The following is a 27,206-nucleotide window of genomic DNA, read 5'->3' as shown; positions in this document are numbered from 1 at the left end:
AAGGAATCATAGTCCACTTAACTGGAAATAAGTGTTCTATGAAGCTAGGTTTATGTGATTTGCAGTGTTTGCAAAGTGGTGATTAACTACAGTGAATATTGATCTTGGCCAGCAGTGAATGGTAATTGTGTTCTGCGGTTTAAAACCTTTGGCAACAACAGGTTTAAAATAAAGCTTCTCCATGATTTGTAATCTTGTATAACTTTGGGTTTAAATATGTTTTTGTGTGTGTGTGTGTTTTTGTTTGTTTGTTTTTAATAGCTTTGCATTGTTATCACTGTGTTAATTTGTTAGGAATTTTGCAGAATTGAATACTATGATCGTTATTAATTTTTTGTTTTGTACATATATGGTTTTCTTCTCTCATCCTTTACATAAAGCTCTTACTACATAGGGAACTTTTGTGACTACTGAGTTTTAATGTAATAATTAAAGATAATGCATGAGATAATGAGAGTTCATTTGCTCTGTACAGTCTGTACAGTAGGACAGGCCTATTCGTAAAAAGGAACGTCATAACTGTCTTTTAAGATAACCTGATCTGATTGATGGTTAGAAATACCAGTTTTATATGAATGCTTTAGGGGACAAACTGTGTTTATGAATTTGTTGCCTTGGAGGAAAAAGATTATAAATTAAGTTCATTTTCAAAGCAAAATAATAACTGTGATCTCAAACTAGGAAGTCTTCAGAGTGTTAACTGCAGATCTCATCCAAGAGATCCTGGTATTTTTCCCCATCTCAGCTTATTATGACTTACGTTATGATTTATCTAGCAAAACAGCTAACAAAACTTTGTCTACTCAATCTCTCATTTTCCAGTCTGAACATTACCTCCCTTACTAAATATTCTCTTTTCTGTTTATTTAATTTTAAATTAGGTAAACTACAGGCAAAGCATAGACAAGATGAAGTACAGCTCTGTTGCCAGCACTCCACAAATTGCTCAAGCCAAAATAAATGCTCAGCAGCTCAGCGATGTAAGTTCTGTCAACACTGGCCATCTTTGTGTATTAGAATTATCTCATCATTTTATTTCATTGCATTTGAAGCACTTAAATGTTTTTACTGTTGGTGGGCGTTTGACAGATTTACAGCCAAAAGAATATGAGTTGAGTGAAATTACTTACAGGAATGTAGCAATCACATATAATATTTTCTTCTAATTTTAACAGTTTTATTAGTGTGCTTTGTTAGGAATTTATCTTCTAAACAATTATTAATGCATGATTTGTAAAAATAAAAAAAAAATCAGATATTTTTTACTTATAGATAATCAATAGTTATTCTATTTATGGAATAGTTGTTCTAATTCCTAGTATCTATGTAAAAGTTATAATTACTGTAATGCATGTGATGTTCTTATGTCAGATGTAACACAGGACACCAGGAGGCTGAAATTTGGTGGTAGTCAATCAATGATTTAGGCATTTTGTTTAGTGAATAAAAGATAACTGAACTTGGTTTATATTCTTTTCAATTTATGACAGTTGAACTACCGAGCCCAGTATGAGAAGACAAAAACAAACTACACTCTACCTCAGGACATACCTCAGTTGGTCAAGGCAAAAGCCAATGCAGAATTATATAGTGAGGTAAGTCAAGTTAAGTGGAAATATTTGTACTTGCCATTTCATCAAAAGAGAGAAATGAATGTAAAGATGATGGTGATGTTTCTGGAAACAGTTATGTTTATAAGCTTTCTTCAATGAACAGCATGAGATTTATGAACAAGAAGAGATAGGGCTGCCATCTCAAATATGGTGATGCTGCCAGACATTTTTTTTCCAAGATCTTTTCAAATGCCTTGAATTTGTTTAATAAGTCAATGTTCACTACACAAATGAGCTACTTCTGTGCTGGTGTCTGTATGAAAACCAGCATTTATGCAGATCTAATAATTCAAAGGCCACTGAAGTCTGTGCAATGAATCGCGGCGAATTTGTTGAACTTGAATCAAACCCACTGTTGCTGCCATTCATTGTTCTTCACAGTATGTAGTAATTTTCTTAGAGACTTTGGTCTTAAAATCAAGCACTCACAGGAAAGCCTTAGTTTAAGGAGTTAAACTGAAGAATTGTTAGGCCTAAGAATACATGAGCTCCTACTTTTGATGGATATCAAACTGAAGGATGCCCTCTAGCAGCTCACTTAAAGAACTGCAGCTACAGTTAGGCATTCAGAGTGGGAAACATTACTAGATCTGGATTGGGAGGTATGATGGGGGAAGAAAAATCCTGAAATGTGGAGTGTGATGTCTGATTCTAAACACTTCCCCCTAGAGATCTGCTCCTACTAATCCACAGTATTTGCATATTAAAAGAAAAACAAAACAAAACAGCACAGATGCTTTTGGAAACATTTCCCTCCTCCATGGGACTTTTAAACCTACAGCTACTGAATTATCTTTGGGAACTTAAGGTGACTGTAAACTCCAAGCATAAGGCTACTGGCTCAGTCCTAACAAATTAATTAACTCAAATTATAATGAACTGTGGCTTAAGAGGGTTCTAGTTTGTGGGCAGAGAAGATTTATAGTTCTGTTTTCCTCTTAGTCATTCTCGTGCTCAGTTAAGATATTGCGTGTTGTATCGTGACATATATTTCTGTCTTTTCTTTGTCAGGTCAAGTACAAAGAAGGCTGGGAGAAGAGCAAGGGCCAGGGATTTGAAATGAAGCTTGATTCTCTGCCTTTACTTGCTGCCAAAGCTTCAAGGGATCTTGCTAGTGATGTAGGTTACATTTAATTACCAAGGAATTATTCTTTACATTAGTTGCTGTAGCACAGGGAAATAAAACTTAGCTCTCTTCATCTGGATTTTTAAGCCCTGAATTTTACTGTCATACCTTCATCTTTCTCAAAGGCAGATGAACAGCTGGAAGCTTTCTTAGGCTCTTCTGTGAAATTTCACTCTCTGGAAATTATTTTTTAAAAATATAAATGTACAGAAGGAGGCAAAGTTTGCAAAAGCACAGTGGGTTCAATCCTCTTATGGTTAAATTCAGTGTTTTGAATTGTTTATATTTTCAAAAAATACTGTTATCATCCACTGCCGATTTCTTTAGTCTGCTTCTTTAACATAAAAATATATAAAAATATATATTTTAAAAATCCAAATTAGTTATTTTTAAATGACTTATCCCACAGTTCTTCACCTGTGGAAAGGAAAAGGAAGAAATTTTGCCTGCAGCTAGAAAGCACTCAGTACTGAAGATGATTCAAAAATCTATTGAGAAAAGAAGAGTTTTATGCTCATTCAGCTGTCTTCCCACCTCATTAAGAAAATCAAGTCTTGCTTGATTTTTCCATGATTGATTTCTTATCTGGTTCTTAAACCAAAACGTAATTTAGCTATTCAGAAGACAAAGTCTGTAAGAAAACGCATCTCAGAGGAGTGAGCTTTGAAGAATGAGGTTAAATGTAATACAGATAAGACCTGTCCTTCACATTTGGGAATTTCTGAGAAGGTCTGAGAAATGCAAGGTGACAAAGTGTAAATTGGAATAAGCCTTTCTAAATTTTGAACACCCAAATTGTCAGTGGAAAACATATTGCTTATGTTCGTTGTGAATGAAGAATGTGCTTTTATTTCTTTATTATTTCTTTTTTACAGATTAAGTATAAAGAAGAATATGAAAAAACAAAAGGAAAAGCAATTGAAACAAAGGATTCAAGACTTTTGCACTCTCTGCAGGTGGCCAAGATGAGTAGTGAGGTAAATTATTTATTTCTCTTACTCAGAAGATGTTATCCATAATTATGAATCTTTCAGCAACAGTATGTGAGTTGTTTCTTGCCTCAGACCATTAATATATAAAGATTACACAGTACATTTGTTCTTGTAGGTGATTTTGGGTTCATGGTGTTGTCCTATGTGCCTTGACACTTCAACAGAGAACTTTCATGCAGATAGAAGTATATCGTAAACTAAGATGTACTATAATAATCTGCAGTGTCAGTTCTGCTGTTTTATGGATCTCACATGGGACTTGGCTTTTGTTTTTATTTAGTTATTTATTTTACCTAATCTTAAAGACACAAACAAAACTAAGATAGGTTTGGATTTGCAGTGCAGTGGTACAAACAAGTTATTTTTGTTCGTTCTTTTTCTAGATTGCTTACAAAAAAGATTTTGAGGAGAGTAAGACCCATTTCCATCTGCCTATGGATATGGTAAACCTGAGGCATGCTAAGAAGGCCCAAGCACTTGCTAGTGACCTGGATTATAGAAAGAGACTTCATGAATACACAGTGGTTCCAGAAGATATGAAGACAAAATGGGCCAAGAAGGCCTATGGACTTCAGAGTGATGTAAGATGGTATAAGCTCAGCTTAATTATTAATGCGGTATGGATATATATAAACTTCTTCAGAATTTATTGCTATTTCTTACTTCGTGTGGACCCAATCTGAGTTATAGTAGGACTTCTTAAATGGCTTTGAGATGTCTTTGAAACTGGCAAGTGTGCTCATGTTCACACCCAAATATTGTACTTCTGCCCCTCATGTCAATTAATATTCTTTTTCCTCAATAGCTTCAATATAGGGCAGACCTGATGTGGATGAAAGGAGTTGGGTGCATCACAGAAGGAAGTCTTAATATACAGCAAGCCAAAAAGGCTGGGGATTTGGTCAGCGAGGTAAGCAAAGTGCTCAGCTTTCTGTCCATTGCTTATTCAAAGGCTTGTACATGTAAAGGCTATAGTACATCCACTATATCATGTGGAATGAGGCGAGGATTTCCTATCCTGAAAGATGACAGTTTAGATATTCTAAAGTGTAGGTGATCCTGGATTCAGCGTTAAAAGTGTTTCTCATGATGCAATTACTGATCTTCCTTAAGACTGTGAGCCAAAAGGCCCTGTAATCATACTTTCATCTCTACGCAATAGGTACATGAATTAAAAGAGCAACGTGGAAAGGAATCAGAATTCCCTGTGGAATCTGCTGCATGTAGCGTGTAGACATTTTAAGGAATAATGCTGAAAAATTAGATACTTGACAGCCATGCTTGGTGATTTCCTTGCTCTTCAACAAACAAGGCCTGTGACTTTTCGGGTAGTTCCTACAGTGCTAGGTTTCATTGCTTTCCCTCAGTTAATTCATGGTTTCCCACTGCTGTTAACCTTATGGAAGTTCATTTCCTCAGCTTCTTAGATATGGTTGAGTTACTTCACCAGTGCTAGGAAAACCAGATAGAAGGATGAATAAATTAGGGGAAGTTTCACAAGAAGGATAAAACCCCTCTTAGTGCTGGAAGGACCAGAAACTAGTTAGTTACAGGAGATCATACTCTGATTCCTTGAGTCTCTGACAACCTCTCACTGCTACTGCAAAGGGAAGCAAAAGAAGAGCAGCAACTCTCAGATCCAGTGTCTTGCTAGAGATAGACTTACATCTGCTACTGTGATGTGCTGTATTAATAACCACTTCCACAATTACTTAATCCATAATGGTCTGCCCTTTCTTTTCAGGGCTATGTCAGGCCAAGGAATGGCTGACAGTCATTTAAACTGGTTATATTGGTGGATATTATTTTAGAGATCTCTATTGCCCCACAGTGACTGTCATTTTGTCTTTGCAAAATGTCACTATGTTGTGCTCCATGATATGTGACAAAACATGTTGGTTTTAATCTGCCTCCCTCCCTTCCAGGTTCCTAAAACAAAGCAGTGAGCACCTCTTTGAAGTGCTGCATGCTTTTTTAACTTCTGTTTTGTGTTCCTCTAGAAGAGTCACAGCATAAACTGATCTGTTCATCCATCAGTTCAAACAGAATGATTTCTTTCCTGAAATGCCATATCATGTAAAAATACGTTTAAAGCTCTCCTAGGTGGAATGCCCCACCTTATTGTGGAACTGTTAGAATAGGAATTTGACTAAAGTATGCAAGAAGTGTTTACCTGTCATTCTGTTGTCTTGAAATGGTGTTCTGAATTTCCTTGTATTGTCTCATAGATATAGATGCTTAACTTGCTCTGAAGTGAGCAATGCATGAGGCTTGGGCAGAGACATAGATACAAAACAGACCTCATCCAAAGGCTGCTGATGTCAATGGGAGTTTTCCAATCACTTTAGTGTGTTCCAGATCTAAAGTAAAACAAAACGGAATAAAAGTAATGCAAGTCCTATTTATCAAACTGGAAATAGTAGTTGGTATGAAAATTTGTTCTTGTGAATAGATTTTAAGTACTCTATCAGTCACGTGCTTGTGGGAAGGTCAATTTTGCAGCAGCTTTTGTATAACTTGCTTTAATTTGATCTAGAAAAAATACCGACAGAAGGCTGATGCTCTGAAATTCACCAGTGTGGCTGACAGTTCTCACATCAAACATGCCAAGAAAAGCCAGGAATTGCAAAGTGATGTGAGTCCTTCTCTTTACAAATGTTTTTCTCTTAATGGTAATGCCCGAGATATGTGTATACTGAGGGCTGAGAATCAGGAGGCAGAACAGATTGTTGTGAAACTTTACAATATATGAAAGTTTAAGTTCTTGAGGTTTATTTCTAAGGGTTTTTGTTTGTTGATTTCACAAGTTCTCAGACTGAAGTCTCTAAACTACAACAAATCAATGGGAATGGAGATATGCAAGCCAGGCTTCCCACAGATTATGTCAATAGCCAGAGAAAGAAAGGGAAATCCTCTTTCAGAAAGCCTCTGCAACAATCTTGTGGGGGATGCAAGTGAGATTCAAGGATGACTGAAAACTTTTCATAAGAGGTTGTCTAAATTTTTGTGGGACATTAATCTGGGGGGGGGGGGAGGGAAAGAAGTAAAAGGAAGGAAGGAAGCAGGGGGAGACATTATTCTCAGTACTCAATCTGATCCTCAGAGTTTCAAAGCAAAGCAGATGTCAGCACAAGGACTAAGATACAATCACTCCAAGTTCTGTATTTCTCTCCACTCATGGTCCTGTCAGACTACATAATACTATATTAGTGTCTGTGTTTGGTGTCATGTTAGCTGTTGCTGCTAAGGAATTTTTAGTGAAAGAATTGAGTACAGTTTCCCAAACTGGATACTTTCAGGATGCTCTCTATCCATCCCTGGGCCCTCCTGACCCTGGTAGATGGTATTTCAGACCTCCTGGCAGGACCTAGCTGAATGCATCTCATTTTTGTAATTCCAGAAGAAAGGGAACCTGTTGTTAAAAATAACTGACCAAATGATTTTGTAATAGAAGTAACCTGCTAAGCTTTTTTTTTTTTTTTTTTACCTTTTAATGTGCCATGCTTAGAACTGAAGATGCAGTCAGCACCGCAAATTGCTACATGCATGAAGTGTTACTGCTTCATGGTTGTCCTGGCTTTTTTCTTGTCTGTCTTCTTCAGGCAACTACCTGGTTTCCTTTTTTTTTTTTTTTTTTTTTAATTCCTCTGTATCAGTGAAAAACAGGCACTTGCTTGGATGAGTGCTATGTGTCTCAGAGATAACACTAGTATCAATAGGATGAGAATGCTGGTCTCCTGATTCCCATTACTTATCTTTTATGTACTCTATAATGCTACCTTCTTGTATGAGTGTTGAAGGTGGAATAGTAATACTGGATTTAGAGCTCTATAGTAGGGACATTATATATATATTTTACTGAGATTTAAGAAATTTAATGCTTCATGAAATCTTTTCATAGCTTTTCAGTAACTCCCCCAACAGCTTTATGGGGTACTGAAATAGGGCAGCAAATTTCTCAGTTGAAGTTGCCCTGAGATGTAAAATGGAAATGTTTGCTGCTTGGATCGTAAAAGGTCCTTGATATTCTCATTTAATGTTGGAATGGTAGTCCTTGCTAGAATATTATGTCTGCAATTATATTTTGGTCACACATTTTCTCAGCAGATTGAATGGCTCAGTGTTCTTCATTTCATGCCTAAAATTCACTATTTTTATTAAGCTACTGTTATTTATTAAGGTACTACTAAATAGTAGCTGCCATTTAGTATTGGAGAAAATATATTCTTGCAGACGTTTAATACAGATTATGAATTAACATCAGATTTATGATCAGTAAATAACTAACTTTTGGAAAGAGAACTGAAGTATCCTGATATGCATGCTATTTCACTACTTCCTTGAATTTTAACCAGCAGTAATTTGTCTTGGCTCTGTGGGTTAGCTTTTCAATTCAGAATTGGGGGAAAAAAGTCATGATTGTCAATGAAAAAAAGTCAATGAAAACTCGATAAATAAATTGAGTGAAACAAATCCTTGAATATTTAGGGTGTTTTAACAGTGTTTCTTCAAAAATAACTGTGGACTATTGTTTGTTGACCACACTTTACTTTCTGGGACAGGTTGCCTACAGGTCAGGAAAAGAGCAGTTTCTTCATCAGTACACCATCACCAAAGATAACCCTGTCTTCTTACTGGCCAAAGCAAATGCTGCCAATATCAGTGAGGTACTGTGTGAGACTGTGGATTGGATTCACTAAGTCCTGTGAATAGCTGCAGCTGAAATGTTGGTTCTGTGGGTGGAAATTGGGCCTTCTCATAGAAAGAGTCTAACTGTTTTAATTGTGAAATCTTTATGGTCCATTTGTTTTTATTTAAATACTTGATGCATCCACTGCTCTGAGGACTTGTCACTTTTAGAGTTTGAAGCTGTGAATTTTCCATATGCTTACCTTCACTCAAGTGGAGGCATACTGAGAATTTCTCTGGAGCCAGCAAGATAGTGGGGTTACAGTATGCACAGTGCGTAAGGGAAGATAGCAAGTGATGAGAGTAAGATCTGATTCTTAAATGTATGGTCATGAGTGTATGGTGGTTTGATATTACTTCAGAGATTTCACTGTGACTAGAAAACAAATTGAACATATCGACAGTAATAAGGACACTGTTATTTTCATCTCTTTAGAAACTGTACAGAAGTAGCTGGGAGAAGCAGAAGGAAAAAGGATTTGTTCTTCGTCTGGATGCTTTGTCATTCTTGACAGCTAAGGCAAAGAGGGATCTGGCAAGTGATGTGAGTATGGACTCCATCAAGGTTCTTTAGTCTTAAGACAGCTGACAGTCCAGGCTGCTACCAAGGTGTTGAGGATGTGTCACATCTCTTTCTATGCCCTGAGCCACTCTCACTTGATTCATGCTAAGGAGCAATGGAGTTCTCTGGTTGACTGTTACTGTGTAATTATTCAGATGGCTTGCTCTGAGCAATTCAGAGTTATTTCCCACATGCTGACTGTCTTTTACTATCCTTGTTTTGACAAGAGGTTGAATTATAGCACTTGAAGTGGAATTGTGCTATGAAACAAAGTGACAGTACATCTATGCCTGATCGGAAAATGTCTGAAAGGACCTTCTGACCTCAGTGCTGAAAGAATGCTCATTTTCCTAAAGATAACCAACAGTAAAAGATTTCTTAGAGATTTTTGAGGATGAATAATTAATGAGAAAGTTTTTAATCTTGGTAGACACTTGCTAATTTCTGAGGCATTCCAGTTCTTTTTAGCAAATGAACTTCTTAGGCCCTTGTATTGAGGACCCAGTGTCTCACAACGCTGATAGAGCATTGCATTACTACAAGTAGAGCTGTCAGTTTAGTAACTTAGATGATTTGAATCACGGTCTATGTTTTTCTTCACAGATTAAATATAAAGAAGGTTATGAGAAGATGAAGGGTAAGCTGATTGGAGTAAAAGCTGTGGAGGAAGATTCAAAGATGGCGCATTCCCTTCAAATGTCAAAACTGCAGAGTGATCTGGAGTACAAGAAGGCGTTTGAGGACACAAAGAATCAGTTCCATGTCTCCATGGATATGGCTAACCTTGTCCATGCCAAAAAGGCTCAGAATTTGGCTTCAGATAAAGGATACAGGACAGCCCTCCATCACTACACTGTCTTGCCTACTGACAGGAAAGTGGCTTGGGCCAAATGGGCGTATGGATTGCAAAGTGATGTAAGTGCAGTGTTTACTGTATTTCAGTGCCTCATTCAACTCCTTCAGTTACTTAGTGCTGAATTTCTTTATATGTTGTTGCCTTTTGATGCCAAGATGTGCACTTAATTTTTCAGAACTTAAGTAGTTAATATAAAAGTAGTAATTATTAGCCACCTATTTAATAAAACTGTATGATTCACTTAAGATATACATCTATTAATATGCTTTACCTAGTGTACAGGGAGGTTAAATAACGTAAGTTAGCTAGTGATAAGATTCCATATGGAACTCAGGTGAAATGATCAGATACAATCTGCCATTCAGAGATCATAAGTTAGAACTTTTAAAGTATAGATATGTTTTCAGATTTTGTTAAGGTGCTCATGCTGAAAAGCTTCCAACTTCTTTGAGAAACCTGCCTGTAGAGCTTGTATAAGCTTTTGGAATTTAGTAGATTGTTGGTAGGAGGCATTTTGTGAGGAAGTGGAGTACACCTGTACACTTACTACTTAAAATCACATAGAGGAAGAAAAAAAGGCAACAAAATGCTTTCCCTCCAGTATAACAAAAGAATAGTGGTTTGGAAATGTTAACTGTCTATTTTATAACATTGCAAATCATTAGCAACCTTCTGAAGTTTGTTACTGAGTTAGAGCAAAGTCTACAAATAACAGTAGGGTATAGACTACTACTACTACTACTTGCCTTGCAAAGCGTGTGTTGGAGTCTTAATACTGCTATCTTGTTCTGCAATTTATTTTGCTTTCCTTGCAACTGTGCAATAGCAAATACATCACAAGCAGGAATTAAATTGACTTGGCTGTAGTTCCTGAGATGGCTGAATATTTAAATGGCATTTTAAGTGTACGAACACCAACAATAGGATGATTTTCTTTTTCTTTGTCAGAACCGATACAGAGCAGATTTGAACTGGATGAAAGGAGCTGGATGGATAGCCACTGGGTCATTAAATGTGGAGCAGGCTAAGAAGGCAGGAGAACTCATTAGTGAGGTGAGATTTCATGACAGCATGCAACAGAATTTGCTGCATAATGTGTGCAAAATGTCTGTATAAAATTAAAATAATTTCTACTCAAAGGGGAAAGAAAAAGGCATACTACATGAAAGCCCTCAAAACTAGGGATAGAACTGGTAATTAGAGGGAAACCAGATACCAAACACGCACCAGTAGGAGTCCATATAGCCTTTGCAAAAACAAAGTAGGTGACAAATGATATTATGAATAATAATGGCAATCAAACGGTGCTCAATTGCTACCCACTAGCCTACCTTTTTAATGAAGCAAAACAGGAGAGATGATGAAAAGATGTAGTCATTGGACTGAGAACCTTCTTTTGTAAGAGATACGTGTTCCTTCTTGCTCCTTTTTGAGATATATTCACGTTAGCTATTGAAATTCATATAGGTATCTCTGTATGTAGCTATATATATATATATATAGTAGTTTTCATCCTTATTTCTCTCTATAACCAATGCCACTTACAGGTAAGGGAAGCTCTAGAATCCTTTGTGCCAGTCCCAAGAGGCCTTCAAAGGAGGTAGTGATGGAAATGATTCAAAGGCTCATAGCATTCTGTTTCTACTATTTCAGAGGGAGTCCTATTGCCCAAATCTGCTGTACTAGTACACTGAATTTTGTGATTTTATTAGATAACCACTGATGATACAGGAATCATCTGTCCATTCATTCAATGAGAATAATGATAAAGTCACTGGTCTCAGAACTATATAGTTGTTCTTCACATCTGCCTGATTGCTAACATTATTTTTCTTTTCCTGTTTAATCATCTGCATTGAAGATGGTTGTTTATTTTAGAGAAAATAAATTAGATTCTCAGTTAGCATGAAGTGAGATAACTTCATAAAAGCTAGTGCCAGCAGGAACAGTAACTGTGACAAATTTGCCATGCAGAAATTTGACCTGGTAGATTGTTCATGTCAACATAATTTGTGAGTGCAGTTTTTAGATGGCTTTTCTATACAGCCCATGAATTACTTGTTATATTGCTAAAAAGCAACTGCTTTTTGAATTTTATGTAGTGATGTTCTTGTCAGCTAATGTTTGTTTTTGCAACTGAACAGGACAAAGAGTAACCCGCTACTGTCCTCAGTTAAAATCAATGAGATTGCTCATTGTTAATGGATTTCTGTCTGAAATCAAAATGTTGCTTGTTAGCTTGCAATGCCTTAAAAGATTTAATATGTTTTATGTTGTCATTTTGAGTCCTCAAAGATTCAAGATATTGTCTCAAAGTAACTTCTGGGGATGGTATTACATCAAAGGAGGATGGACGTGGCTTTAGCCTTGTACGCAGATATAAACAGTTTCCAAAAGAGTCATGAACATACTTACTGACTTGGGTGTTCATCACAGATATCAGGATACGTTGTACATGCTATTTGGAGAATTGATAAGAGTAATGATGTGTATAGGACCCCAAGACTTTACTGAACTGGACCATATGGAAGAAGTGTCATTTTCTCATAAAACAGCCTTCATTTTAATTATGTGTATGTAACAAGATGTCTCAGAGGCTTTTATAGGTTCTTTCAAACAAGCAAAATTAATCTCATGTACCACAACAATTAGGCACGGTGTTAATAGCTGCACGCATTTGCTATAGGTAAATAAGGAGAAAACCTAACCCTTGAAACAGTAGTTTAGCTGTTGCCATTATTAAAGCACCACAATCATATACCATTTCTTGCTTAGCGGAAATATAAATAAAAAATATAAGTCATACTGTATTTGAAGCTACCTGAAAAAGATTTTCAAATCCTGAGTCCTGGAGTATTTAAGTAGACAGAATCTCATTTTGAAATGTTTTCCTTATATTTTGGGAGAAATACTTTAATATTAATCGGCAAAAGGTTATTGTTAAATTGAAACAAATATTAATCTGAATGTACCTAGGACATAAAGATGAGGAAAGAGGAATAATAATTATGTTCACAAATTCACTCTAATCTCCAGCAACCTATGATTTTTCTCTTTCAAATAGCATGAAAGAGCAGCACAAAATTCACAGCTTTGATCTTTTTCTGCTCAACAGAAGAAGTACCGTCAGCATCCATATGCTTTGAAGTTTACCAGTATTAAAGACACTCCTGAGATGATCCAGGCTAGAATTAGTTATAACCAGGCTGTGGATGTAAGTTATAATGTATATACATTATGATTATAAGAGTGGTATCCTCTTTGAACGACCTGATTGAAGCACTGGCTTTCTCTCTCTTTCTTTCTCTGTGATAATCCTTGGGAACCATAAAACTTCTGTGTTCTGGTGTGGTGCATCTCACAAAAAACATGTTTCTAACCTGAAATGGAAAGTCACAGAAATCCCACTAAAGTGAATGGGAATTTCATGTAAAAAAGGCACTCGGCCAATGTTTTTCTTTTATCAGAAGTAAAATTTAGGATTAAGGCTGACCTTTGACCTTTAGGAACTGTTGACCTTTTAAGATTCATTGAGGAAGAACCTATCTGGGGTTCCTTTTCCTTCTCAAATAATTTCTTTCAAATTTCAATTTCCACACATTCTTTGGAAATAAAATGAGAGACAGTGTGACAAGGAAGAAAAAATAAAATGTTTCAAGCTGTCAACCTTCTGAGAGAGAAATCCAGGAGGGGAAACGTTAAAGGGAAGAATTGAGGCTGTTTGGTGTTTAAACGTGTTTATTTTTAATAGTAGAGCGATTTAAAACTATTGTAGACTTAACTGGGATAATGCTGAAGTGAATAATAAGCAAAAGTCACTCAAAAAAGACAAGTTTCAAACATGAGAGGATGTTTTATTGTGAAAATAGATATTTTTAAAGCAGAGAAGAAGATGAAAGACTTTGTGTAAAACACATGCTACTGTAATACTTACAGTGTCTGTACCTTTGGTTTAATTAATAAGATCCAAAAGACTTACATCTCAGGCGGGATAAATATAAGTCATTTTGTTCCACCGAGCCACAGTCAAAATCAGTCTGCTGTTCTACTTCTCCACACATAGAGTTTCTCATTAATTTTCTTCTCATGGAGCTGCATTACAAGCGGACCTACTTGCTAAAGAAAGAGGCAGGAGGGTGGAACGCACAGGTTCATTCTTATCTCAGGGGTCTCAAACACTTATGTGGGAATAACAGCTTGGGAAAGGCAAGCCGGGTGGTCAAGATATGAGTCATATCTAAGACCAGAAGGAGAGGTGGCTATCTGTGGTTGTCTGAGAACTATAGTGTCAGTGTAAGAAGAAACTAATAAAGAAAAGTAATAGTAATTTTGAAATAGGTGAACTCTGGGTAGCCATTGTTGGCCAAGTTCCAATTAACCTCATGGAACTAGCATACACTAGCTGATAGATGCATGAAACAACTTTCAAATACTTTTTGACTGATATAGTTTCCTGTACTTAATGCTGTTATCATTTTCTTGTAGTCTTTGCTTTCCATAAATCTATTCATGTACTTTTTTTTTTTTTTTTTTTTTTTTTTGGTCAAAATTATTTGGTGAACCTCGATTGAATACTTACTATTAAAACTTATTTCTGTTTGCAGCGGTTGTACAAGGAGCACGGAGAAAGCGTAAAGCATCAGTATACACTAACAACAGATCTTCCTGAAATCCTTCGGGCTAAATTAAATGCCATGAATATCAGTGAGGTATAAATCTGTCCATTAAAATATTAAAGAAAAATGAAAAATTCACAGTACTTTGCCATTTGTCTTACACAGGCAATCAAACTGTTTTTCTTGCTTTCCCCTGTGTATGGTTACTCTATGGTCTAAATATCCCTAAAATAAAATGAGAAATGAAACTTCTTGCCAGACTTCTCTTAAGTTAGAAAGATAGAGATCAAACAACTACAGTTTTATAATGAACATTTGTAATCTACTTATTCTTGTTGCGTATTGATAGTATAATTTATTGTAGCTTTCTGTGTTAGAATAGAATGAAATTGTTTTGGTAACATTGCTAGGGTAGCAATAATGCTGCAATATTAGCCCTCTGATCAGCATCTGTATTTCTTTCCTCTTTTCTGTTTGCTAGAATCGCTATAAGGAGTCCTGGAAGAAGATGAAAGATGGTGGATATCAGCTGAGACTCGATGCCATTCCCTTCCAGGCAGCTAAGGCTTCGGGTGAAATCATAAGTGATGTAGGTGAACTTCCTGCTGATACTGTCCAGTAGGAGATGTCTGTCACTTCAGAGTGTTTCTGCTCTGCTGAGTGACTCTTGATGGAATCTGCATGTTCAGTGAACCTTACAGCTGGGAGACATTCAACTTCCTTCTTGTTGGTTACTGTAGTTTTGGAGGTGTAGACACAATGAGTTGTTATTGGTAACTACCAAAGGAAGGCTTGCTAATGCAAAGCTGATCAGCGTAGCTGATGTAGGGACTGGGCAGTCATAGGGATAGTTCAGAAGACATAGGCCATCATCAACTATGTATGAACAGAATTTATTATTCATGGCTGTCCTTCTGCAATATGAAAATCTTTTTATTTGAATTTGTAACAGTTCTAAATTCTTGTTTATCTTCAGTCCTATTCATATCTCTTTTCTTGTTTCTTTCTCAGCACAAGTACAAGGAGGCGTTTGAGAAAATGAAAGGGCAGATGATTGGTTCATGTGGCCTGGATGGTGATATTCGTATTGCTCATTCAGTCCATGCGTCATCACTACAGAGTGATGTAAGTACAAAAAGGAAGATGTGGATGTTTTGGGATTGATTCCTAACAGGGCATAGGATTCTATGGAAGGTAAAAGGAGCTGTGGACTAGCTTCTTGTCATGCTATTTCAATTCAGTGAGTTCTGGGCTTTTACTAGGATTCTTTCTTGCGTGATGGTGTTCTTAGGCTGATAAAGGTAAAACAGGTGTCTAAAGAACTGAGTAATCTGTCGAATTACTTTAAGTCACTTTGATCTTTAGTAGATCCAGATATTTGTTATCTGGATGAACTACCTGAGCATCTCAATTTTGCATAATCTGATCAGGCAATTTCAAGAGAAAAAATTATCTGCAGGTTTCATCAAATTCCTCTTCCTGAGACAAGAAATGAGAAGGGGAAAATCCCAGCAGCCTCAAAAATGACATTTAATACTATGAGATGAAGCTGGGTGCCAAATTAGTAGGCACCAACAAATATTTTGAGTGGGGATTTGTAGAGTTTCAAATACATAACTGTTCATGTTTTATCCCCAAACAGTAGCTTTAACTCCTAGCTGTACTTTCTAGAGATACAGAAAATGAAGAATTCTGTCATCAGTTTGGTGATTTTATAGATTCAATGTATTTCATAGTAACAAAAATGAAAATTCTTCAGAATATCTCAACTTAGTTAAGTATAACGTAGATGGCTCCTATTTTGATGAAGAATAGGCTGTCACATATTCTAAATACAAGTGTTCACAGAAGAGTTAAATTCAGGAATGCACTTTTAAAAAGAATAATTTGTGTTCTATATGGATAATGTCCCTTCTGAGCAAAATGTGAACCCTGATTACTATGCTGCAATTAGATGTGTGGTATATAAAGTTGCATTACTGTGCTGCAATTCTGTTTGTTATCTGTTTTTCATTCGATAGGTGAAATATAAGCAAGGTTTTGAGGATACAAAGACTCACTTCCATCTGCCACTTGATATGATAAACTTGGTGCATGCCAGGAAAGCCCAGTCTTTGGTCAGTGAACAAGAATACAGACAGCTGCTACACCAGTACACTTCTTTGACTGATGATCTGAGATTGCAGTGTGCCAAGAATGCATATAAACTACAGAGTGAGGTAATTGCAAAATATCTCAGCAATATTCCCCAGTTGAGTGTGATAGGAGATAATTCAGTTCCAAATTGTGGCAGCTGATGGTATGTACTTGAATGGTGGCTGAGAGATAAACAGTAGCTGTTCCCCCTTGATTACAACCAGGATGAGTTGCTTATCTGTTTGAGCTGTTGTACAGTGTGTGTGATCATGCCATACTGAGAGATGAAGTAAAGCAGTCTTTGATGGCTGGGCAAGCAGTGCTTGCAAGAGCGTATGACTGCACTGTTGATAAAATATTCTTTTTAAGGTCTTGCTTACAGTGAAAACTATTTAGCAACTATTTCAGGTGATTTGCATCTGGGTAGGAGTAATGTGTACTTCCATGAGGAAAGTATTTATTGTTAAAGATAGGACTTGAGAAAGACCTACAAATAAATACTATGAAGATGCAATTTATATAATAAACAAATGAAATTTATTTATCTGGAGGAGATTTTCAAGGTTACAAATGGAAGCTGGGAGTCCATTCAATGTTCATGGGATTTAGTGCTCTTCAGAACCTCTGTAGATCTGCCAGTGCTGTATGCACATAAACAAAAGAATGTAGGGTGAAGGTCCTTAGCAATACCTATCACCGACAAATTGTAGTGGATTTATTTGAATAAATTTACTGTTTATTTTAGGAGGAATAAATATAGGGCATTTCAAACGCAAACTTTTAATTACTTCTGCTCGGTTTTCCTTAGAATTTATATCGGTCTGACATGAACTTTATGCGAGGAGTTGGATGTATTACTCCAGGGGCCCTAGAGATTGAAGGAAAGAAGAAAGCCTCTGAACTCATCAGTGAGGTAACAAAAGAGGTTTTTGATTTCTGCACTGCATACAAGAGTTTGCCAGATGTCTTTCCATTAAACTGGGCTGGCAAAGTGGCTCACTGGATAAAGCTAGTCTCCCTCCCCTTGTGTTTGATCAGTCAGTTCGTGTCCTAACTGCAGATGGGTAAACCTGAATGAGTTCAAGGATTTGCAGACTGCTGTTTTCATATATCTCTTCTCATGTGTTTTGGACCCAATAGGTTGTTTTGTGTGATTTTCATTTAGATTAAAAATGGGATTTTCAACTAAAAATAAGACCATGGCTATTTCTGCAAAGTACCTTGTGCTATTTCTCCAAAATTAGACTGCAGTGCCCAGCAGTCTGTTTTTCACTTGCTGCCTTCACGTGCCAATCTTTTAACTGCCTTTTTATCTAATTGTTTCTCTCCTCTGTTGTGTTATCTTTGTATAGTTTCTGATAGCTTCCAATCACTGATATATTACCCATATTCCCACTGATGTGAAAATAAGAAAAATGTTTGCTTTTTGTAGAATGCTCTTCGTAGTTGGTTTAGTGAATGGATCCCTACTTACAGTGATGTTGTGGTTACTTTGTTCACAATTCTGACATATGGGTTAGGTGAAATCTTGCCTTTACCACAAAAAATTTCAGCTGACTTGTGCAGCTCCTTTTCTCTGGATTGGATTGCCTCTCTGTAATTCCACTAGCCAGTGCTAATGACACCAAAGTGTGAAATAACCTCATGGCTGTATTTAGTGTGATAGTTTTTTGCTTGCTTGTTTGTTTTTCACACCTTATTCCTTACTTATTTTTCCTTTCCCCTGTGAGACTAAAATTCATCAAATTCAGGTTTGCAAAGGGTAAATTAATTCAATGGCTACTAGTTATATGCCCTTTGCAAAGTAAAGTAGAGCTTTAAGCAAAAGGGCATTAGTACAAGAAAATGTCCCATGTTTGACAAGACAATTTAGTTATTCTGTTCATTTTTCTTTGTGCGTGAACTCAGAGTAAATATCGTCAGCAGCCACATTCCTTCAAGTACACATCGGTGACAGACTCTCCTGGCCTCCTTCATGCAAAATTCAGCAATATGATTGCTAATGAGGTAGGCTCTCTTTACGTGAATCAGAAAATATGCTTTTCAAAATGCAGTGAGTGAGGGATGGAGGAGTGGGAAAGAGAGCATTCTCTTCTGAAAGCAAAATGCATCAAAAAGAAAGCAAGCATCACTGAATTCTGCTTATGCCTAGTTAGATTGTGTTTTATTATTTCCAGACAAATATTTAATATCATTTTTCAATTCAATCTCTTTAAAAATAAAAACCAAAACCACTTGAATAATGCCCATATGTTAGGATCCTGTTATCAAGTGTTTTCACATGAAACAAAACCTCAAAAGATCTGATGTTGTTCTTGAGGGAGCTCATTTGCACAGTATGGGCTACTTTTGAGGCCTCCAGAATAATATCTTTTCTTATTTTCAAAGAACAGGAGGAAATCCACAGGTAAATTATCAGAATTGTCCATCATAAGGTGAAGAAAAGGGCTAAGCTAGAAAAGATGGCCAGAAATAGCAGCCCCTTTAAATAGCATACATCCAAGGTGCAATTAATGGTTTCAGGTACCCATTAGGCCTGCTAGGAAGGTACTAAAGTTAAAGCTAACAATGCAGTGGGTTGGCATCCTGGTGGTATACATATGATAATTGTTTTAAACTTGTCCTGGTTTTACTTTCCAGAAAAAACAAAACATGTTATAGCATTATTATATTCTTAGCTGTTGGTTTGTTTGTGGTTTTTTTGGGGGGCTGGCTAATTATAGTTGCCATAATCACAAACAACTTAAGCACTACTGATGCATTACTGAGATATTAAGGATAATTAATTGCGACTGTCTTTTTTGATCTCTTTTCTAGCGCCTTTATAAAGCAGCAGGAGAGGACATTCAGCATCACTATACACCAACACTGGGTCTGCCTGAGTTCACACAAGCAAGAATAAATGCAGCCAACCTCAGTGATGTAAGTTTTTGTATTTTTTATACTTATCTGAGTTGGAGGATAAATTGTACAGTAGCAAGGTAGGAGGATAAGTAAAGGACTTCTTAGATCTGTTCTATTTATGCTTCTCCTGATTTGATTATAATGATATTTATTTCCATTAGCATACTTGTAGTTGTAAATTAAATCTACATGAAATATAGGACTTGCTTTGCCTGAGATAGTAGGATTTCCTCAAGATAATTTAAAAAAAAAAGAAATTCCTTTGATTATGAGGAATGAGTAACTCAGAATAACAAATGAAAGAGGGTTCCTTTGTTTATTCCTTTGTGCATTTAAAAGCGAAAGAGCAATCTACATGTGCCTCTCCTACTTTAGGTGAAATACAGGGAATCTTGGCATAATCTACGTGCTCAAGGCTACAAGCTGACAATGGAAGCACTCCCTTTCCAGACTGCGAGGGCCTCCAGAGATATTGCCAGTGATGTGAGTTGAATGATTCAACCTTCCATCTTGCCTAATTCCTGTTAACTTCATGTAAAACAATGTCTAAAGCAGATTTTACTGAATTAAAGCAACTCTGTAACCATGTGAGACAAGTGTGAGACAGAATATATTACTTATGAATGAGATTCTTTGTGTGAATTTAAAAAAAAAAAAAAAAGTAAGAATCTTTGCTAATCGAGAGCCAAGCTCGGTTAAACATCTTCCAGTGGGAAATAGCTGGTGAATTAAAGTATTTGCAGACAGATAAATCAGAGAGATTCTGTTCATCTCCAGGCTTTTAGCTTCTCATATTATAAAGCGCCCACTAATTCTGTCCGCCTTGCTTTGAACTGACTTTTGGAAGTGCTTAGGGCTCCTGAATTGAGATGAATTCAGAAAAGCATTTTTTGAATCTCTGAAAATCAGGATATGTCTGTCTGGTTATAAAGTGAAAATTAGTGAATGCTCCTGTACATCTGTGTCCCTTAATTTCTGAAAGGGAAGGAAAAAATCTTCTCATCCCTATAAATTCACTTTCATTTGGATCACTGCTGACAATGCACTTGGACACGGTGGCACACATTACTCAGAAAGTCTAAGTTCATCCCTTCCTCACAAGAAATGTAAGAAGAAAAAATGTCTAAAAAATAACTTTAAAAATTCCTTCTTTTGTGTAGTATTTAGTTGCATATTTTATCTCTAACATGATAAAATATGAATCTGTTTCATGTGCATTTGTTTTATGAAGCAACTATATCTAGCTGTAATTTATAATGTATACTTAACTACATTTTGCAGAGTGCTTTTGGTTACAGCTTCAGATCTGCTCTAAAGGGTACAAGTCCATAATAGAATTACATCCACTTACAACAGATCTGAATTTGGCCCTTCATCTTCGAAGCACTTTGTAAACATTAGCTACAGTAATTTAATCCTCGCAACTCTCCTGTGTGGTAGATAAGTGTTATTATCCCATTTCAACTACATTATGAACTCTTCAGGGCCCAGGCCTTCTCTTTAAAGTTCCAAGCACCCTGTTGATGCTGTATAAATAATCATTATCATCATCATCACTATTTCACAGAGAGGATAAATGCAAGATCATAGAGAGAGTTATAGTCCCAGCTAAGATGAGAACGAGGGGTTGCTGGTGCTTATTCTTCTGTTCAGGCCACCATCTTAGGCTTTTCAACATAGTTATTGATCCAGGAAGACTGAATTTACTCTTTAAAATAGCTGGGTGGCATTTGCAAATCTGAAGGCTACAGAGTGCATGATGTTTCACCATAGGGATATTTTCTTCTTCCTTTTGCTTATTCCTCTTACATTCTCATTCCTAATTATGGGATTATAACTGAGAGTTAATAAAAGTGCATCATCTGAGGTTTACATATTACCAGTGCTTTGAAGATATTCAGAGAATGCATTGAATTGTGCTTAACTTATATACTACAACTACTGTGGCAACTCAAAAGCAATGAGAGATTCAGGGAAATACTTAGCACTGCAGACCCTGGCTGTTTTTGCAGTCAGCATAGATGTTTCAGTGACTTATCCTAAGCTACTTAGCTAGAGCAGCCAGTCTAAGCATGGCACTTTTTCACTTCTATCCTTTTTTTTATTTTTAGTACCAGTATAAACACAATTTTGTGATGGAAAGAGGAAAGCACATTGGGGCCAGAAGTGTTCTGGATGATACCAGGTTGCTGCATTGCTTGCATGCTGCCAAATTACAGAGTGAACAGGAGTATAAGAAAGGATCCCAGGGAGTGTGGTCTCAATACAATCTGCCCATGGACATGGTGAATCTTGTCCATGCAAGGAAAGCCCAGGCCTTAGCAAGTGATCAAGATTATAGAAAGAGACTCCACGAATTTACAGCACTCCTGGAAGACTTGAAGATGAAATGGGCCAAAAGAGCCCATATGCTACAGAGCGAGGTAAACTTTCCTTATGTAAAGAGAAAATAACTGAATTTAGTATTGATAGAGCTTTAAAGGAATAGCACAAATTGTTTGCTGACATTGGGCAGTGTTTTTAGAAATAGTATTTGCAAACTTACAATGTCTAGTAGCAAGATATCTGATTGCTCTATAGAATATACATGAATTAGAAGTTCTTATGTTATGAACATGACAGAAAATCAGTGTGGTCCACGTCACTTATCCTAGAGCTCTGGGATATAAAAATATAAAATAAAAATAATAATCAGTAATGTCTCAGCATTTTGGATAGCAGCCAGCCAGTGGTTTGACAGCCATTGCTCTACACATAGAATTCTTTGTGCAGAAGGATTTCTCTCTTTGCCTGTGGACACCAAAGGGAAATGACTGAGGTGATTTTGTCTGATCCCCTCGCTGTATAGTAAGAATAATGTACAGCACCTGTTTGAGCTAGCTGGTTGCCATCCCTTTTGCTTATAGGAGAGGTAAGAATCGTCAGGACTGGGACTACTTTCCTAGCTTTTACTTTACATTGGGTCTGTCTCATTTTCCTGGATAAGAAGGTAGAGGAAACCTTTAATGTGAATAAAGAAAGAGTCTTAAGTCTCCTCTTAGAAATGGGGTTAATGAGGAAGCCTGCACCAGATAAAATAATTAGTATTCCTGACTTGAACTCACCTCAGAAAATTATTTCAAAAGGGTTTCTTTTACGCCCAGTACAAACAGGTTATTACTGACTGCTTTGAGCCATACTAATTCACTTGTGGGGCCTTCTCTTGTAACTTGCATATGATACATTATTTAATTCCTGGTGGAATGAACAAATGCAAACAGTTTGGCTTTACGATCTGATATGTGCATGGCAAATGAAAAACCTCAAAATGTTAATACGAATCAGAGAGTCTTTTTAAAATACCTTAATAGCTGTGGATGCAAAACTGATAGCTAACGATTTTCATTTTCAACAGCATCGCTATAAATCAGACCTGAACTTCATGAAAGGAGTTGGTTGGATGGCTCTGAGATCTCCGCAGATAGAAAGTGTAAAGAAGGCTGGCGAGCTCATCAGTGAGGTAACTGATAAATCTTTCATGGGATAGCACGTCTGTAGGAATTGTTTACCATCAAGGCTCCTCGTTACATGACACTTACGAATGTAGCTTATCATTTCCTTTTGATGTGGGAGCCTGTTTATACAAGGTATAAGTTACCAAGAAGCAATACAGGAGATGCAAGTCCACTGTGTGACACCTGCTGAATATTTTCCATTCCGAATGAAACACAAGAGTATAAACAAAACACGTAGCAATAAATAAATGCAGTAAATTCTATTATAAAATTCTAAGCAGATCCTTATGGAAGTGATATAGAAAGATACAACACTGACAGTCACAATGAAGGTGTGTTAGCCTGCTTAGTATCAGGTATTAATAGAGGAAAAGTATAAGCTGCCAAAAATGCAGTGTTCATAGATTTCACATGTGAATTTTCAGTGCAGGGTCCTTGTGTGTGCACACACACACACACATAAAAATAAAAATAAAGAAAGGTTGGTGATTTGGAATTACAGCAATGAGACAGTGGCATCCTTGTTCACTGGCTGAAAGAGCAACTAAGACCAAAGCAGAACAGTATGTTTTTATCACTGTGGCTTCAGGAATGTGATTTTGGTGATTTACTCCAATTATCACACACCTAGAATCACGATATATCACCACTGTCTAACAGAAGCATCCTGTGTGTGTATTTATTTGTGTTTTTTTGTCCCCTCCAGACCAAGTACCGTCAGAAGCCAGAAAGTCTGAAGTTCACTGCCGTGGTCGACTCTCCAGATTTGATTCATGCTAAAAATAGCTACCTCCAGTGCAATGATGTAGGTTTCATTTGACTATAAATGATCTTAACTTTTGTTGTGCTAAAGGCATTAAAAAGAATCGACCTGACTTCCAGAATCAGTTGCATTCACTGTCTTTTGTCTCCTCAGAGGCTGTACAAGGCTGGAGACTCTGAAGCCAGGCACAGGTATACGCTGCCTCCTGATCATCCAGATTTTATCCGAGCTCGCCAGAATGCACTTCATATCAGTGAAGTAAGTTACAGAAGTTTTTACTTTAAGGAACTGACTTTATAACAATCATTAAAGAAAACACATTTGCTTGGAAATGAAAAGCTTTCATGAATGTGTAGAAGTCAGGTTCTTTGAACATGAACAGAAAATGTAGAGCTTGTGGACTGCCAGTACGCTGCTTGGCCTGGGAGGGAGAGATCAGGAAAGGTTGTTTATTTTTCTTGTAAGAATTTGTTCTGCTTCCTAGGACAAGAAGCTATTATTAAACATTTAAGTCCTAAATTTTAGGCATAACTTCTTATAAAACTTTCTACTTGTATTTGATGAGGCAGAGAGAGAATCCCTCTCTGTCCTTGACTGTATGATCTATCTCCATGAAGCTGCAGTGCTGTGTTGAGACGATCCCTTAGTCACAGTCCTCAACATGAGTGCAAATGCAAGTGAGTGGAATTGATTTAGAGAGATTTTGTTTCCACTTCATGCAGTGGCACACAGTCTATTTCTAATAGTTGTGATCAAATTTGTCATCTTTAGTTGCAGGGTCAGAGTGATCTTAGTTTGAAAAAAGTTTTGAGTTTCTCATTTGGTGGTAGGTCTTCTATATGTACAAGAAAGAAATAGGATTTAAGTTCTTTGATGTGACAGATGAAAAAAAAGTAACATGGCAAAGGGGTGACTGCACACAAATGAAAGGTCAGCCTTAGACCTGTTAACAAACCGTATGTTAACATTTGCATTGGTTCTATCCAGACTACTGATTCTGGCAGGACTTATGGCATCTTATTTTACTTTCAAATTAAGCATCACCTGGCACTAAATCCATCAGTAAAACACAGGAATATTTTTTGAAATATGAAATAAATATCATGCTGTTTTTCTCATATAAGTGCAAACCTTCAAAAGGATGGATCAAAGTCTTCCAGAAAGCCAGTCAATAAAATCAGAAAGGGATAGCCAAAAATGTCTGCTAAGGTGCAACAGCTGGGTGGTGGGACTAGAAGCTGTTATAAGAGTGCTACTAAAGAAAGAAGAACCAAATCTAGAGAAATTTCTCTTCAAGATGTAAATGTAGTTCACACCCACAAAGTCACATTAAACATGTTAGAACTTGGCTGTTATTTCAGATGAGTTAATGAAGCCACATGTGGCTATGAAATAGAGACAGGAGTCATTAGAAAAGCTTGAAATAACTACTATTGAAATTATGATGCCATGAAACCCAAGACACTGAAAAGGGATGCATCAAAAGAGAGAATAAGAGCAATATCAATGCAATATTGATGTGACTGATGCATCGCAGTTTCTAATAGAAATTAAATCCAATCAGAAACAACCACGTTCACGTACAAAAGGAAGCCCTAGTGGCATTTTTCAGATGAGACATTTTATCATTAGGGGGAATAGAAAACAAGTTGAAGGGCTGTAGAACTGGATCAAAACCTTGGAGATGGTACTGATGACTCTTGAAACAAACAAGCCCAGTAGGATAAAACATTTATTATTACAGTCATGGGACTATGTTTAAGAAACTGCAAGGGGGAAATGACTGACTGTTTTGTTCTTTTCTTTTCAACACAGAAAGTGTATAAAACATCTTGGGAACAGACAAGAGCATCTGGCTATGATTTTAGGATTGACGCCATTCCATTCCAGACAGCAAAGGCTTCAAGAGAGATTGCTAGTGATGTAAGAATTGCTCTGTTTCAAACACTTCCCAATCCTATTCCCATGCCACCCCTGCTCTGCAAAAATGGGTGAATAAGACATTAGAAAGTGTGTGTGTATGTGTGAGAAAATTGGTAGCCAATGAAATAAATGCCATTTAACTACAAAGATTTCCAACTATAGGCTCTCATTAATAATGTCCAATACCAAGCTGCTCTGTTTCATTTTAAGGAGCTGTTTTTGGGAGGGAGGGATATTATATTGCAGTTACATAAACTAGTCAAAAATAGGCAAGCGTGGGCTAGAATAAAGTGGGTCACCTTTGAACACAGAAGACCTCAGTCAGCAAGAAAGCTGAATATGGAAGAGCTGCATGTTTGAGATGTTTACTCGGTACAGAATAAGACTTCTAGTTACTTTTGAGAGAGGACTACTTTGGGCCCCTATCTATCTGTTCCACTCCCTTAAAAATTAACATCAAGGTAATTCTCCTATAGTGTCAGATTAGGAGATGTATCCTGAAAAAAAAGTTATTGAAAGCTAGGGGAGGATATGTTGTTTAATAATGGAATCTGAAGGTAATCTGAATGAATGTGAAAATTACACTTTTCTCTGCATGTTCCTCAGTACAAATACAGAGAAGCCTTTGTGAGAGACAGAGGCCAGAGGATTGGATTCTTCAATGCAAACGATGATGCCCATATCAGACATGTCCTCAGAGTGGGGAAACTCCAGAGTGACAACCTGTACAGGAGCGCATACGCCCAAAACAGAGGACATTTTCAGAGTCACCTTAACCAGCCAGGGTTCCTCCATGCTAAGAGAAGCCAGCAGCTTGCCAGCAATGTTAACTACAAGCAGCCCTTGCACCAATACACCTGTGATCCTGAGCAGCTAAATGTGAAACACGCAAAGCAGGCCTACAACCTGCAGAGTGATGTAAGTATAGCTAAGAGGCAGTATCCTTCCCAGTGCTAAGAGCTGTCTCTGTGGCAGTGTCAACACAGAATTTATTTATCAACAAAATCATTCTTAAAAGAACTACAGTCTTTGAGAAAAAACCCAATTTATTTACTATTGCCCCTGTTCCCCTTTATATATTCTCTCTCAAAAACACAGAGCATGTGGTTAATAGTAATACACACTATTGCACGTTCCATTCTCTTAGGTAAAATACAAGTCTGACTTGAACTGGCTCAGAGGCATCGGCTGGACTCCCCCAGGTTCTTACAAAGTGGAAAGGGCAAGAAGAGCTGCTGAGCTGGCATACCTTCGGGAAATGGGGTTGCAGGCTGCTTCTGCTCAGTATGGACCTGAAGCTGTAAGTAACCCATTCTTCTCACAAACAGCTACAGCTGTGCTCTTAAGAAGGCAGGTGGTAGGCATACAGCCTATTTAATGCTCCCCAGAGATTACAGTTCTCCCCCTTACTTTAAACAGAATATATATGATTCCCTCCCCAAGCTCTGTGGCTTTCTGTAGGCTTCAATTTGAAGGAACCTCACAAGGGAATTCAGATCTGTCATGGCTGAGGAATTCCAGCAGGGACTAGA

The 27,206-nt window shown here is 37.0% G+C and overlaps 1 protein-coding gene across 7 annotated transcripts in view; it reads left to right on the top strand.

Annotated features, from left to right (window-relative positions):
* The window catches only part of NRAP (nebulin related anchoring protein), a 51,267-nt gene that overhangs the window by 22,621 nt on the left and 1,440 nt on the right, over positions 1 to 27,206 (top strand). For 6 of the 7 annotated variants that reach the window (XM_085554760.1, XM_015867290.3, XM_085554759.1 and 3 more), the window contains 27 exons: positions 882 to 980; positions 1,491 to 1,595; positions 2,625 to 2,732; positions 3,615 to 3,716; positions 4,115 to 4,312; positions 4,537 to 4,641; positions 6,268 to 6,366; positions 8,294 to 8,398; positions 8,857 to 8,964; positions 9,586 to 9,897; positions 10,787 to 10,891; positions 12,954 to 13,052; positions 14,443 to 14,547; positions 14,936 to 15,043; positions 15,466 to 15,579; positions 16,476 to 16,673; positions 17,399 to 17,503; positions 18,499 to 18,597; positions 19,408 to 19,512; positions 19,870 to 19,977; positions 21,606 to 21,917; positions 22,889 to 22,993; positions 23,695 to 23,793; positions 23,905 to 24,009; positions 25,567 to 25,674; positions 26,281 to 26,592; positions 26,822 to 26,974. In XM_085554760.1, coding sequence (XP_085410886.1) covers positions 882 to 980; positions 1,491 to 1,595; positions 2,625 to 2,732; positions 3,615 to 3,716; positions 4,115 to 4,312; positions 4,537 to 4,641; positions 6,268 to 6,366; positions 8,294 to 8,398; positions 8,857 to 8,964; positions 9,586 to 9,897; positions 10,787 to 10,891; positions 12,954 to 13,052; positions 14,443 to 14,547; positions 14,936 to 15,043; positions 15,466 to 15,579; positions 16,476 to 16,673; positions 17,399 to 17,503; positions 18,499 to 18,597; positions 19,408 to 19,512; positions 19,870 to 19,977; positions 21,606 to 21,917; positions 22,889 to 22,993; positions 23,695 to 23,793; positions 23,905 to 24,009; positions 25,567 to 25,674; positions 26,281 to 26,592; positions 26,822 to 26,974 — 3,681 coding nt within the window. The remainder of the gene's footprint in view (positions 1 to 881; positions 981 to 1,490; positions 1,596 to 2,624; positions 2,733 to 3,614; positions 3,717 to 4,114; positions 4,313 to 4,536; positions 4,642 to 6,267; positions 6,367 to 8,293; positions 8,399 to 8,856; positions 8,965 to 9,585; positions 9,898 to 10,786; positions 10,892 to 12,953; positions 13,053 to 14,442; positions 14,548 to 14,935; positions 15,044 to 15,465; positions 15,580 to 16,475; positions 16,674 to 17,398; positions 17,504 to 18,498; positions 18,598 to 19,407; positions 19,513 to 19,869; positions 19,978 to 21,605; positions 21,918 to 22,888; positions 22,994 to 23,694; positions 23,794 to 23,904; positions 24,010 to 25,566; positions 25,675 to 26,280; positions 26,593 to 26,821; positions 26,975 to 27,206) is intronic. The other variant, XM_085554758.1, reaches the window with a different exon arrangement.

The sequence above is a fragment of the Coturnix japonica genome, chromosome 8 (assembly GCF_054131305.1).
Source record: "Coturnix japonica strain WE chromosome 8, WE-NBRP24, whole genome shotgun sequence".
Lineage (NCBI taxonomy): Eukaryota > Metazoa > Chordata > Aves > Galliformes > Phasianidae > Coturnix > Coturnix japonica.
The sequence above is the reverse complement of the archived record's forward strand: the minus strand, read 5'-3'. Positions and strand labels throughout refer to the sequence as shown.